The sequence below is a fragment of the Larimichthys crocea genome, chromosome X (genome assembly GCF_000972845.2).
Source record: "Larimichthys crocea isolate SSNF chromosome X, L_crocea_2.0, whole genome shotgun sequence".
NCBI classification, from domain to species: domain Eukaryota; kingdom Metazoa; phylum Chordata; class Actinopteri; family Sciaenidae; genus Larimichthys; species Larimichthys crocea.
In genome coordinates this window covers 17713446-17727122 of record NC_040020.1, presented here as the reverse complement: position 1 = coordinate 17727122, position 13677 = coordinate 17713446, and the positions used below count along the sequence as shown (strand labels likewise).

Below are 13677 nucleotides of genomic sequence, written 5' to 3'. Positions count from 1 at the left end.
CCTTCGGCTTTAGGGGAAGAAGTCTGTGTATTTTTTGCCAATCTTAATGGCGCACTTGTTGTTTGTGTACATTGAGTTTATGATGTCGTGTGTTTTTCCTCCAACCCCACTTTCCAAAGGTTTGTACAACAGACTCTTGTGCCAAATAGAATCAAATGCCTTTTTGAAATAAACAAAACAGGAGAATAATTTGCCTTTATTTTTGTTTATTTGGTTGTCGGATCAGGGTGCTGAGGGTAAAAATATGGTCTGTTGTGCGATAATTTGGTAGAAAACCAATTTTTCCACTTGTCTGATCTCTAGTTGTGTGAATCTGTCTCTCATTTCAGTGAGTGAGTGGGGCTCTGTGGTTGGGGGTTGATTGATGTTGTTAGCAGAAGGTAGTAGGTAGGTACTCAATTGTACAAGCTCTCTCTCCAGCTCTTTGAATTTCACCTTCATATAATTGATGGTGTGGTTCAGCTGGGAGTCCTCCGCCTGTTCTGGGCTGGTGGGCTCATTTTCCTGAGGGGGCTGTTCCCTAGCCACTGGGCAGCTGGAAATAGGGGTGGTGTCTAGCAGGGTGTGGGTGTTGACAGTGGGGGCAGACTTCTCCTGTTGTGCCCTCTTCAATAAGAAAAAAAAAAGTCAATCTCAAACTGCTTACGGTTTCCTTGCACCATGATAGTCCCGTTCTTCTTGGCGGTCATTATGACACTGTCTGGGTCTTCTGCCTCTTGGATTTTTAGTTTCCAGCCATCACAGATCCCCTCTGTCTTTACATGAGGATAGTGGGCACTTATGGCAGCGTGCCATGCTAGTGGTTGGTCTGTGAGTAAGATCAGATTGCTGACATCTCCACTCTTGTATGGATCAGAAAAGACTGTCTCTGGTCTTTCTTTCAGGAGTTTCTGAATTTTCTGTAAATCCTTCAGTAGGTTACATTCTCTCTCTGATGATCTCACTCACTGCATCTTTAGCTAAATTCCTCTTCTTAGCTCTCTCTCTCTCTCTCTCTCTCTCTCACACACACACACACACACACACACACACACACACACACACACGGGGGTAGTCAGTCCTGTTCTGGGTTGGACATGCAGACCGTGTTCCGCTGTCGGTGGCACTCAGCTCGCCGGCAGATGTGTTTCATTCATTCTTCATCAGTCCACAGGTTCATGGTGTGAGCAGCTGTTCGGAGTGTTTGGATGTTCCTGAGCTGCTGGAGGCTCACGGACAGTCTGTTTTCTGTTTTAAGCGTCTGTGAGGCGGGCAGTTATTTTCCAGTAAAGCTTTTAGGACTGTGGGGTCCGTGGGCGGGTGACTGAGTCTTGGCTCCAAATACCTGATCATTCTCTGAGACTGCTTTATTAGTTCAGAGGGAGCTGTTGATTGTGCGCTGCCTCTGAGGAGACATGTGGCGCAGACTCTCCCTGCTCCTCTTCTGCTGTGCTCTCACTGGACATGATGCTCTGGAGGCGGACAAAAGCGCGGACCCTTCTCGGGAGAAGATGCAGTTGACCGGAGCAGGGGACCCGGTTAAGCCGGATCAGGGTGTTCCCTCCGGCGGTCTGCGAGGAGGGGAGCGGCAGTCCACAGAGGCCCCTGTTGTAGGTGTGAAGGGGGGAGTCCAGCAGCCCACCGCCGGTCCTCTGGAGGATGAAGTGGACAACCAGGAGAATGTCATCAGCCAGGTCAGTGTAATGTGCCATATGCGGACTCACGGTTTAATAATAAATGTTGTGCAGTAAATTATGAAAGTAATAAAAAAGAGATTAGAAAAGGGCACGCAGCTCTCATTTAAAAAGTATTCACGTGATAATCCACTGAGCTGGTGTGTGTATGGACCATGATGATAATGATGGGAAATATTAAATAACCCAAATTTCAACTCAAGACCGTTTGATGTGACCTCATGCTGACAGTCCTGTGTGTCACATTCAGTGGTTAACAGGAATATTTTCCATCCACTTCATTAAGTAAAAAACAAACCCACATGAGAATTCAAAGTACTTTTTGGACACATTTGACCTTTTAACTGTAAATTTCTCATTTCCAAGATGAAAATAAGACGATGTGACTGCATCAATTTTTACTCACAAAACCAGCTCTATACTTTATTCTTCCTTTAAACACAATCCAAAGCCCACAGTTTGTGAGTTCAGCTTAAATGACGTGGTAAATCAGAGCCAGAGCTGTGTGTGTGTGTGTGTGTGTGTGTGTGTGTGTGTGCGCGCGCACCACGGCAACAGTTTGCATCCTTATAGTGGTTGGTTATGTAATATCCTTCAGAGCTCCAAACCAAAAAGTGCCTGTTTGTAAACGCCTGCAGCTATCTTCTTCCCAGGCAGCTCACCACTGCTGCAGCTGCAAATCATCACACATGCTGCAACTCTTTGTTAGTTTTCATTCAAGTATATCTGCTTTATATATTTAGTACACACCAACACAGAGTATCAAGTTCACATTAAAGTGACGTGTAGCATTTCTGTCCTTTCATCTGAGCAGTTTCAGTTGAAAGAAAGAGAAAACAAACACTGTCCCTCTCTTTCAGCTGCTAGGTGATTACGACAAAGTAAAGACTGTGTCATCTGGGTCTGACTGTGTGTGTCGCTGTATTGTTCGACCCATCAAACGTTCTGACTGCAGCCGTATCCATGACGGCAGCCTGGCATCACCGCCTGAGCAATTTTACACTGTGGAGACGGTTACCAAGGGAACAGACTGCAAGAAGTGTGTGTGCATGGCTCCACCATCAGCTGTCAACCCCTGTGAGGGAGAGTACAGGTTTAAAAAACTACAGGAGGCCAGCAAAGACGACATTAAGGTAGAAACACACCACACACACACACACATTTGGAATTTCCTGCTTTTCTATTGGCTCCCGAGAACAAATGATTCCTTGAAGTAGTTTATTTATCTCTGTGCTTTGGTCTGTTTAGCTGGCAACTATCATTGACCTGTTGGAGGGCTCTCTGTATGGAATGGACTTGTTAAAGCTTCACTCTGTCACCACCAAGCTGCTGACCAGGGTGGACAACATGGAGAAGGTGAGCACGCACAGGACGCTAATCTGCTCTATATTTTAGTATTGTACCACATCTAGGCTCATCAGGATGGAAGAACCTGTCCTTGTGGTGTGAGCTTTTTGGTCTTGATGGTCTGCAGCCTTCTGCTGGAGGGGAAGAGTTTATGTCCATGGTCTTCCATCAGTCTTCCCTGCATGCCATGAACCCTGGTGTTTCCTGTCATAAAGATCAGGGGTTTTCAAAGTCTGATACTGGCCCCCTCAGACAATTCTGAGACAACACCACCCCCAACACCTCCTGTCAGCAACTAACTAACTAACAAGTTTTAAGCTTGGGTTTTGTAAACAGGAAGTATAATTAGTTTAGCCCGTGTACTGATAACAAACTATCAGTGGATTACTTTGGTACTAAAGAGGACTTAAAAACTTCAGTATTTTTCTTGGCATCTCACGTCTCCTCCTCTGTGTTCAACTCTCACATGTTTACCTGTGCATGCTAACAGTTTGAAAACCCGCTCAACAGATCAGTCTAGCACATTTACAGAAAGTTTTTTGTGTATTTAGCCTTTAGTCTTTCTTTTTATGATTCCATCTTTCAAACACTTAAAGTCTAAGCTCAAACATCAGCTTCTCATTGTGATGACTCACATCTTTTCCATCCTCATCAAACCATTCAGAATCATCAAGCCCTGTATTTGTTACATTTTTCCACTTATTTGTTCATGTTTTCATTCCCACAGTCTGTATATTCTTTAAGTAGTCTCTGAGTATGTCATTGTGAATCCTGCGTGGGATGGACTGTTTATGTCCTGTCTTCCTGTCTGTGGTCTTCAGGCTTTTGCTCGTAATTTTACTGAGAGAGCAAAAGAGAAAGAACGTGTGAAGGAAAGAGCAAAAGAAAAAGAGAAGAAGGCCCAGCAGAAAAAAAAGAAAGTGAATGATTTGGAGCGTGCAGGGCAGAAAAGTGGAGCAGCTGCCTATGCCAACAAGCAGGTACAAACTGTCTGAACGTGTCAGAAGCAGGAACAGACTCCAGCATCATATGTTATCTTTACTGAAAATCCTAAATTATTTATAAATTAAACAGAAACATTCTTGTTGTGTTGCAGAAGAATGAAGGTCAGCTGAAAAAGAACCAACAGCAAGACGGTCTGGAACAACTTCAACCAACCAGGAATAAGACAGGAACACAAAAGCTAATCAAAGACAAGACAGAGCCAAAGCAGCCAATCAAAGACAAGAACAGCATGGTCATCAGGGGCGTGACCTTTTACAAGGCAGAGGATGAGAGCTACAGAGAGGAGGAAGAAGAGCAGACATGGAAGAGAAAAAGTAATGAGTCTAATGTACAATTATGATTAATAAGCCTATGCCAGGTCTGTTTACAGTCTGTCTACAAAGGGTTCATCTTAGCTTTTTGAATTTTTTTGTAGAGTTGAGTAATTACATGATAGTTGGGTGATAATTCTCTGTGGGAATTAAGTTAAGTAGTCATGTGATCCATTGGTCATGCTTTAGGACAAGTGAAACCATCCATTAGCCACTATGAGATTACAAGTTTGTTCTGATTAGAGTATATCCACAGCTTCCTGAGATCATATCAGGTTTTGGCAACTTCATTTTAAGATTGGATCTTCTGAAAAGTACAGATGATTTGCAAAACTAGTGTATTTTTTCAAAGCAATATTTGTACCTGAAATAGAATATGCCTTTATAGTGTTGAGTGTTAAGAGAAGTTCAATAGAATAATAGAGAACTCATCAACATAAAGCTGTCCTCTCTTCCTCTAACGCTCATTTCTTTCTTTTACAGCTAGTCTATCTGCAAGTGCTCCAGATGACTTACTGATCTTTGACCAGCTCCCAACTACCAGGACTTCCCCCACCAAGACTCCAAGACCTTCAACCATAGGACAGGACCCATCAAGGACACTGAGCAAACCTGCACCTACCCAGCCACCAACAGCTCCCCCAACTACTACCCAAACAACTACTACCAAACCAGCTCCCACAACCATCAAACCAACGACTAAAATAACCACTAACGTACCACCAACCACTCCAAAACCAACAACCACCAAACTGACAACGACTTCTCAAAAAACTACATCTACTATTCAGCCAACCACGCACCTCCATCAGCATACCACCTCATCCTCAGATACCAATATAGGTGTGCCTACCCGCCCACCCCCAACACAGTCTCAGCCAGGACCTAAAAGTCGACTCAGCTGGACAGAAAACCCTGCTGACCAACCAAAGACCACAAAAAAGCCTGGTAGAGATACATATAATACAGAAAATAAGTGAAACATGCTAATCACATAATCCAGTCTTGATTACAGTGTTACTTTTGGTGTGTGTTCTTGCAGCAATGTGTAAGGACACAGTAGCCAGCATCTCTGAACCAGTCCAGCAAAACTTGTATGGCCTTAGTGATGGAGCCTGGATGAAAGATGCTCGTGGCCATGGAAAAGTCATTTACCTTACCAATGGGCACTATGGCAGTGAACTCCAAGAATTCAGGGACATGGAAAACTTCAAATCAGGTATAGAACCAGTCCTTATATGCCTTCATAGTGTTGAGTGTTGACTGCTCTAACAATGCTTAGACATTAAACCATGTCCAGTTTTCACAGTTTAAATCAACTAAACAGTAAAAACAGACTTCCATTGGAGCACTTACCAAAAACTTTTGAATCTTCTCAACCCAAATCATATCTTCCTTACCATTTGGAACCTTAAGCTTGCAGTTCTGTTTGGATTCAAGTTTTATTTTTTATTTTAAAAATACTTGAAGCTGTTACCAAAGTGTTTTTCTGCACTCTACATGCGTCTGACAGTCTAACATCTCTCAGCGGTACACATTTTGAAAAAGAACATCTGTATGCGCGGGGCGAAACGGCGACAGCCGTAACACTGGCACAGACTACTCCCATTTCCCAAGAACAGTCAAGAAGTTTAACTGTGTTTTGTGTAGTTCATTGTCTGGTTGAGGCAGATGTTGGCCTTAAGCACACATTAATCCCCCAAATAAAAAAAATAATAGTTCTTATAAAGTTCATAAATACAGGCAATGCAATTTTGCCCTGCTATAAACTGGAAATTCCCTATAAGGAGAAGTAACTAGCTGCATACTTACACAAAAAGAGCAGGAAAAGGAATTTCAGCCAGATTAGAATAATCAAATATTGGAGACAAGAGCACAAACTGGTTGGAAAATGGTGTAAAATGTTTTTGTGTGATGAATTTGTGGAGGGTCTTTCATCATTCACCACTGCATGAGTGTTCACTGCTTTATTTAATTTGTTATCTTAAAAACAAAATAACTGTAGTGCAGAAAACATAGCAGAGGCAGAAGTCTGGTAAAATATTACTGGAACAATATTTTCTACAGGTAATGGATGGATGGGTCACACTTTGATATGCAGTCATGGTCATACTTTTCCTGACCAGCTGCACGTATGTTTCCTGTGTGTTCTTCCTGCTCAGGTCAGGCGAGTAATTCATACAAGCTGCCCTACAGTTACACTGGAACAGGCCACGTCGTGTTTAACGGAGCTTTCTACTACAACCGTGCCTTCAGCAGGGACGTCATCAGATATGACCTGAGACACAGATATGTAGCTGCCTGGACCACTCTACATGACGCTTTACTGGAGGAGCAAGTTCACAGGACACAGACTGAGGTATGAGACTCTCTGTTAAACTGTATATGAGTGTGATAACTGTATGAAAAACACTACATGATGATTTACCAGTGGAAGATACACTCGGGACACTTCAAAGGGTCAGAAAGGTCAGTGAATGGAACAAAAGCACTACAAATCACTGAGGAGTTCAAAAGGGCAAATCGTGCTGGAACTGCTGGATATGTTTTACTAGTTTTGTTCGCTTCACAGTCATAACTGAAATATGTCTGGATTTCACTTGAAAACATGTACTGTCTTCAGAACTTTTAGCACTGACATGCAAAGAGCAATACCACTTTCAGGTTTTAGATGTGTTGGATTTAGTGGCCTCTAGTGGTGTAGTTGTTTATTTCAACCCTTGCCTCACCCTTTCAGCAGTGTAAAAACATGGCAGTACAACATGGTGGAGCCAAACTGTGTATTGACAGCAATGGCACCCATCACATGATGTACTAAATTTATATTAATATTGTGAAAGAAGAAAGGGTAAAAATACATTTTTTTAAGTGACTCAATTCACTATCCGATAATATTTGGAAAGTCTAATGAAAAAAGTTGCACGATTAAGTTATTTTGTCCACGTTCAAGTTAGCGGAGGGCCAAACCTGAATTTAGCAGCTCAGCTGGTGGAAGTCTCTAATATTCTTATGGGTCACACAATGCAGTACCATATGTGGACAATCTGGATAATTTTATGCACAGAAATCGACCTTGTTTGCCTTAAAGGTTCAGTGTGTAGAATTTTGTTTCATCTAGTGGAGTAATCGCTGCTTTGCCTAATGTAAAGGAGAAACAACACTTTAAGGGCCCTGTTTAGAGTCACTGTTAAGTTTGTCTGTTCTGGGCTACTATAGAAACACAGTGTTTCAATATGGCCTCCTCCATGAAAGAGGACCCGCTCCCACTGTAGATATAAAATAATCATTTTTAACTAACAAAAATAAAAAGATTCTTATTTTCAGGTGATCATTTTTAACTAACAAAAATAAAAAGATTCTTATTTTCAGGTGATACTACATGCATTAAATTATATGAATAATATATTCTGTGTCTGCCTTATTCTAAAAATAAAGGACCCAAATCTTAAACACAGCACCTTTAAGGAGCTTCCCTGTATCCTGTTCACCACTCATTTCCATGCCCCTTAATCTTACACACTGGAAGTAGTAACCACAGAGCTGCAGTTAGGAGGCAGTTAGCTTAGCTTAGCATAAAGACTGGAAGCAGGGGAAATTGTCTAGCCTGGTTTTCTTTACAGTTCAAGCTCACGTATCAACATGTTGTATCTTGTCTGTTTCATGGAGACATCAACAGAAATGTAAAAATGTGTTGTGACCTTATGTGCTATACTTAAATTACTTATAACTTACTACTTAGTAATTAGACAGATATTAGCCCAGTATTTTCAGGCAGTCTGGCTATAATGCAGGTGTCCAGATACATCTGATGGTCACTATGTTTCTGTATAGCCATGATGGTGTCAAACCTGGCAACCCTCACTGCAATGACAAAACTATTAAAAAATACTGATTTGACCAATAGTTATCTTTTAAGTTGATATAAGGAACTTGCAAACAGTAGTTTATTTACACATCCTAGTAGTCTAGCACTGATTCTCCTTTTAGCTCTGTTTCGGTCATAACTATGAATGACGTAGATCCATTGTTTACCTAAAAGTACTGATTACAGCCACTTTAATAATAACAAATGTAATGAAACCTTTAAATGTGGACACGTTTTAGACTTATTTTTGGTCCTCTGTAACTATGTTCAATTTTCAGGTGGAGTTTGCTGTTGATGAGTTTGGCCTATGGGTGCTCTACCCCGCACTGGACACAGAGGGCTTCCATCAGGAAGTAATCCTGCTCATCCACCTCCACCCCCGTGACCTGCAGCCAGTACGGACCTTCCGCACAGGCCTTCGGCGTGGTCGTTATGGAAACAGCTTCCTGGTTTGTGGCGTGCTTTACGCAGTGGACAGTATAGAGCGTCACTACGCTAATGTGACATACGCCTTCGACACACACACGCTCACACACACTGTGCCGAGCCTGGCATTCACAAACATGCACGCACACACCTCGCAGCTGGCTTACTGCCCACTAGACAAGAAACTGTACGCGTGGGACGATGGACATCAGATGACGTATGATGTCGTCTTTGCCTATTAGCACGAGGAATGGAAGAAATTATGGTTAGACTGATGGTCAGCAAATCCAGAGGTCAAAACAAAGCAGAGGAAAGAAGAAATAAGATAGGAACTGTTTTGTTTCTACGTGACTGTGGATAAGTCGAACTGAATGTGTTTTTATGCTGACCTCAGCTGCTGCTTTGCCTCTCACACCAAAGTCACCAAACCAGCAAGAGCAGCACTTAACTCCTGAAACTCCAGGGATCATATGAATGAATGTAAATACATGTATACACATCTTACTCTGTCCTCCAAGTGGAAATGTCCCGCTGATTCATATGTATACCTGTTCCTCTGCATGTCCAGAATGTGCTGGAGAAAGCATTAGGAGGACACATAAAGTTTATTTTTCATAAATGGTATAGAAGTTCTGCTCTGGAGGAGTTTTGTAAAGGCTTAAACATTAACGTTCATGTGTTACTTAGTTTCATGTGTGTCTCAGTTTCGGCTTTAAGAGCCTCATTAGGTATTTACCATTGAGTTGAGACAAAAAAAAATAATCTGAAGTCAAAGCCTCTATGCTCAGAGGTGTGAAGTCAGAAAGGCTAGTATTGACCAGGCAGGGAGGGTCAGATAACAGGATGCCGTCGGTTGCATTGTGGGATATGTAGCATCCATTTTTGGGACTAAAAGTCAAGATATTTTGGCTTCTGGTGCATCAATTTTAGCCACTTTTACCCCCTTTAAGAACAACTTTTTGTGCTGTTTTGTGTTAATTCATTAATCGTGTATTCACAACATCAAATCACATGTGCCTTTAAAGGCTTATGCCACTAAAGATCAGCAACTTTCATAAACCTCTGGTCAATAAGCTACTGTAATGGTGCCAAGTCAGAAATAATATTTCAGGTTAAGCCAGACTGTCTAAAAGTGTTCATCAAACGTCAGTATAATGCTGCCTTTATTTTCAGCATGTAATGAAGCAGCAGCCTATTTTCTTATATGGTCAGAGTCTTTACTGTATGTTTTTTTACTGTACGTCTGCCTAGCGCATTGCATATTTACCCTCACTCCTGTGCAGTAATGTTCCTATCATGAGCTGTTAGTCCAGGTGGGAACAGGAATAGAAGCTCTAACCTTGGTACAGTTAGCACTTCATCTACCACTGAAGTTCATTCATTTAAAACCATTTTCAAACAGGATCCACACTGCTCTGCTTGTTGAAAAAATCTTAAGACAAGGTTGATTTCAACTGCTTTACTACAAGTTTGCCTTTTTGTTTTGTTAATTTATAATAAAATATTTCAAAAAGATGTAGGTGGACGATTCTTTTTCTTTCATCCTGTGTAAGTCCAGCCTGCTGCGGACATTATTCCTCGGCTTGCCTTTAGTTTTCCTGGAAGCAGCGCAGCCACTGGAAGGATCCCAAGGTGGAAAATAAGACCCAGCCAGATGCTGGTGAACCTCTGACTGGGAATGCTCAGGACACAGACCAGACCCCTCTCACATACTGTAGATTCATATAAGATCATGGACTGGTGTTTGGGAAGACTTGGCTTTCAATCCAGACTGGTTAGATTCAGCACAGTCCAGATTAGATCAGTCACAATCAACTCAAAACAGGATGAAAATGCATTAAAATAATCAACACATAGTTACCCATTCATAACAATAGCACATTTTCAAAGGAGGTGAGCACACAGGGAGTTAATAGCTCCTCTTCATGGACTAGTTTATGGTCCCTCTGCTCCAGCCCTGCAGCCTCTGACACGTGGTCGCTAATGGCCTCTCCAGAGAACTCAACACAACACACACACACACACACACACACACACACACACACACACACACACACACACACACACACACACACACACACAGAGTCTTATCTGAATGCTGCAAACGTACCTGCAAAGCATTTGTACAGCAGCTGCAAATAATGCAAAACAGTTCACATGAAGTGAATCAGACTATAGGAAAGAGGACCGAACCAAACAATTCCAAAACCTACAAACAACATATTTACTATAAATGTATGGATTTGAGAAATGTTTCAATAAAACTGATTGGATCATCTAAAGATGACATCAAAAGTTATATAACCATATGTGTGTGTGGGTGTGTGTGTGTGTGTGGTAAGTGACCACCTAGCAGCAGGATGTAGAAGAAAGACGGCCATTCACATTGACTCAAAAAGACTCACTAAGCTGTATGAATGTGTGTGTGTACTGTACAACTGTCAGTCTTTAAACCACGGGGTCTAAATGTCTGAAAGCACAGAGACCACACACATACTTCAGAAAACACACGCTAAGGATGCTATCTGTCTAAATCCACAGAGTAGCAAACTCTCACACACACACATGCACGTACACACACATACTGTACTGTATAATGTCAGGTTTAAAGATAGCAGTGGTATCTACAAACACATTCCTGACTGCCACTGAACTCAAAATCTGAACAAAGAAAGAAAAGAAAGAGAGGTTATAATGGAGATTGAGACCTTTGGTTCCTAAATACACTCACTCAGAAGTAATTTGTGTTTAACTATTGTAGGAGAGAGAAAATCCACAAAAAGGGCTTTGGGAAAGAGGGAGAGAAGAAAAGTACAAATGGTGGGTGAAAATAAGGCTTGGTTAAAAAAAAGAGGAAAAAATAGCAAAGTCAGAGACAAAGAGAAAGTTGTAGAGGTTTAAGGTCAGAGGTCACAGGAAAGCTGGAGGAATAAAGAACAGACAACATCATAAAAAACAGACCAGAGGGAGCTTGTGGGGCTTTTATGGACACTAAAGAGATCAACTGAACATGACAACAATTTTTATTTGGGCAATCTGTTAGCCTGACTTTTAAAGGAGACCTGGGAAAACTCACAACCTGCCACAACAAACTTTATATGGAAGCCCTGAGAGGAAAGTCAGAAAAAACAGAACAGGTGAAATAAGAAAAATCTTGTTAAGTTTTGTGTAATACTCATTTCAGCCACAAGAGGCTGCCTTCTAAACTTATATAACTTGCTAACACAACATATACAGTATGTACCTCGTATTTAGAGTGTATTAAACTCACCTGGAAGAAAACATGAATGTTAATGTTCTAATTTAGAACACGGGGTATTAGTGTAGGACGGTTAGCACTGTCGCCTCACAGCAAGAACCTTCCCAGTTTTAACCTCGGCTGTGCCTTTCTGTGTGGAGTTTGCATGTTCTTCCTGTGTCTGCGTGGGTTCTCTCCCGGTACTCCGACTTTCTCCCACGATCCAAAGACTTAGAAGGTTAATTGGTGTGAATGTGAGTGCGTTTGTCTCCGTGTGCCCTGTTATGAACTGTTGACTTGTCTGAACCCTGATGAGGATAAGTGGTTACTGATACGTGGTTACATGGTTATATTGGTGTACTTCTGCTTCTTGTCGTCAAACATTTCAAAAAATGAACAGTGGAGTAGAGTGTTGGGTAAGCATCAGGGTGGTAATGTACTGTACATGTGCTCTCCCACTGCGCAATGAGACGTTGAAATGATGTATATATTTAACGTCATTTCTCGACGTCGAAATCAGGTCGCCTGAAGGTGCAGAATGAACGTTTTTTACGTCAGAATCGGACGTCATATGGACGTCCGATTCTGACGTCCTGCCGACCTCCAGTTTGGACGTTCACCTGACGTACATATTCAGTCTAAACTGCACGTCCAAATCAGGTCGCCTGAAGGTGCAGAATGAAAGTTTTTATTACGTCTTTTTCGGACGTCATATGGAGGTCCGATTCCGACGTCCTGCCGACCTCCAGTTTGGACGTTCACCTGACGCACAAATTCAGTTGAAATTGCACGTCCAAACCTGTCTCCTGAAGGTGCAGAATGAAAGTTTTTTTTACGTCTTTTTTTGGACATCATATCGACGTCCAATTCTGACATCTTGTCGACCTTTTCGAAGTTTTTATGACGTCTTTTTCTGTACGTGGTCTACACTGTAAAACACTACACTGTCAAAAGAGCACCAGCATTGCTGATTTTACGGTTAATTATTGTGTTTGAATTCATAATGTTCTGTAAAACTACAGGTTTTTTGCTTAAAAATTAACATTAGAACATTAAAGAAAATTACAGTTTGTGCCATGAAATACAAAAGGATTAACTGTAAATTTAAATGTGCAAATTTACTTGGTAAAATTGTCAATCGATTAGAGCAGAAAAACAATAAGTTACCATTTTTGTCTAATGGTGAAAACATGGGAAACTATAAGCACATTGTACATAAAACATCCAAAAACCAAACTTTTTCATTGTAATTTTTCATTTAATGAACACTTGTGAGGCTGTACAAACTTATCACAACACTGTGTACACACCGAATACACAGAACATGCTACATGAAATTGACATAAATGCACAGTAATAAGAACTTTCTAACAGATGTGGGCAGCACTGTATCTTTTCTGAAATAATAAGTAAAAGCTAAAATGCTACTGACTGTTCTTGCTGTTCAGATCTTTTAACTTGTAACAGTAAAATCACCACAGGTTCATTAAGCCGTGACAGTGGTGCAGCATAAAACCAGAACCCTGCTTTTTGTTTGTGTTATCAGTGTTATCTGCTATTTATATATACACACATATAAAAAAGTCCCCAACATAAACAACCACCTCACCTCATTTGCAAGGCTGTACATGAAGATGGAAAAAATGTATACATCTTACACTGTGTACACTCATACTGCAACATTACAACAACATTACACCTCACATCACATGACTCACGAAGTATGGTCCACTCAAGTCCACTCATGGTCTGCAAGGTCAGCGATGAGTGTAAGGACTCCTGGGTTCACAGCAAAGACATCCTCCTTTTGCT

At 41.4% G+C, this 13677-nt stretch overlaps 1 protein-coding gene across 1 annotated transcript; it reads left to right on the top strand.

Moving 5' to 3' along the window:
* Positions 1 to 661: 661 nt before the first annotated feature.
* Positions 662 to 8913, top strand: olfml2bb (olfactomedin-like 2Bb). Its single transcript, XM_019266776.2, has 9 exons — positions 662 to 1673; positions 2534 to 2806; positions 2922 to 3029; positions 3842 to 4000; positions 4117 to 4339; positions 4820 to 5284; positions 5379 to 5555; positions 6499 to 6695; positions 8480 to 8913. Exons 1-9 carry the CDS (start codon positions 1395 to 1397, stop codon positions 8867 to 8869), a joined length of 2271 nt encoding a protein of 756 aa, XP_019122321.1. The 5' UTR covers positions 662 to 1394; the 3' UTR covers positions 8870 to 8913.
* The last annotated feature ends 4764 nt before the right edge of the window (positions 8914 to 13677 follow it).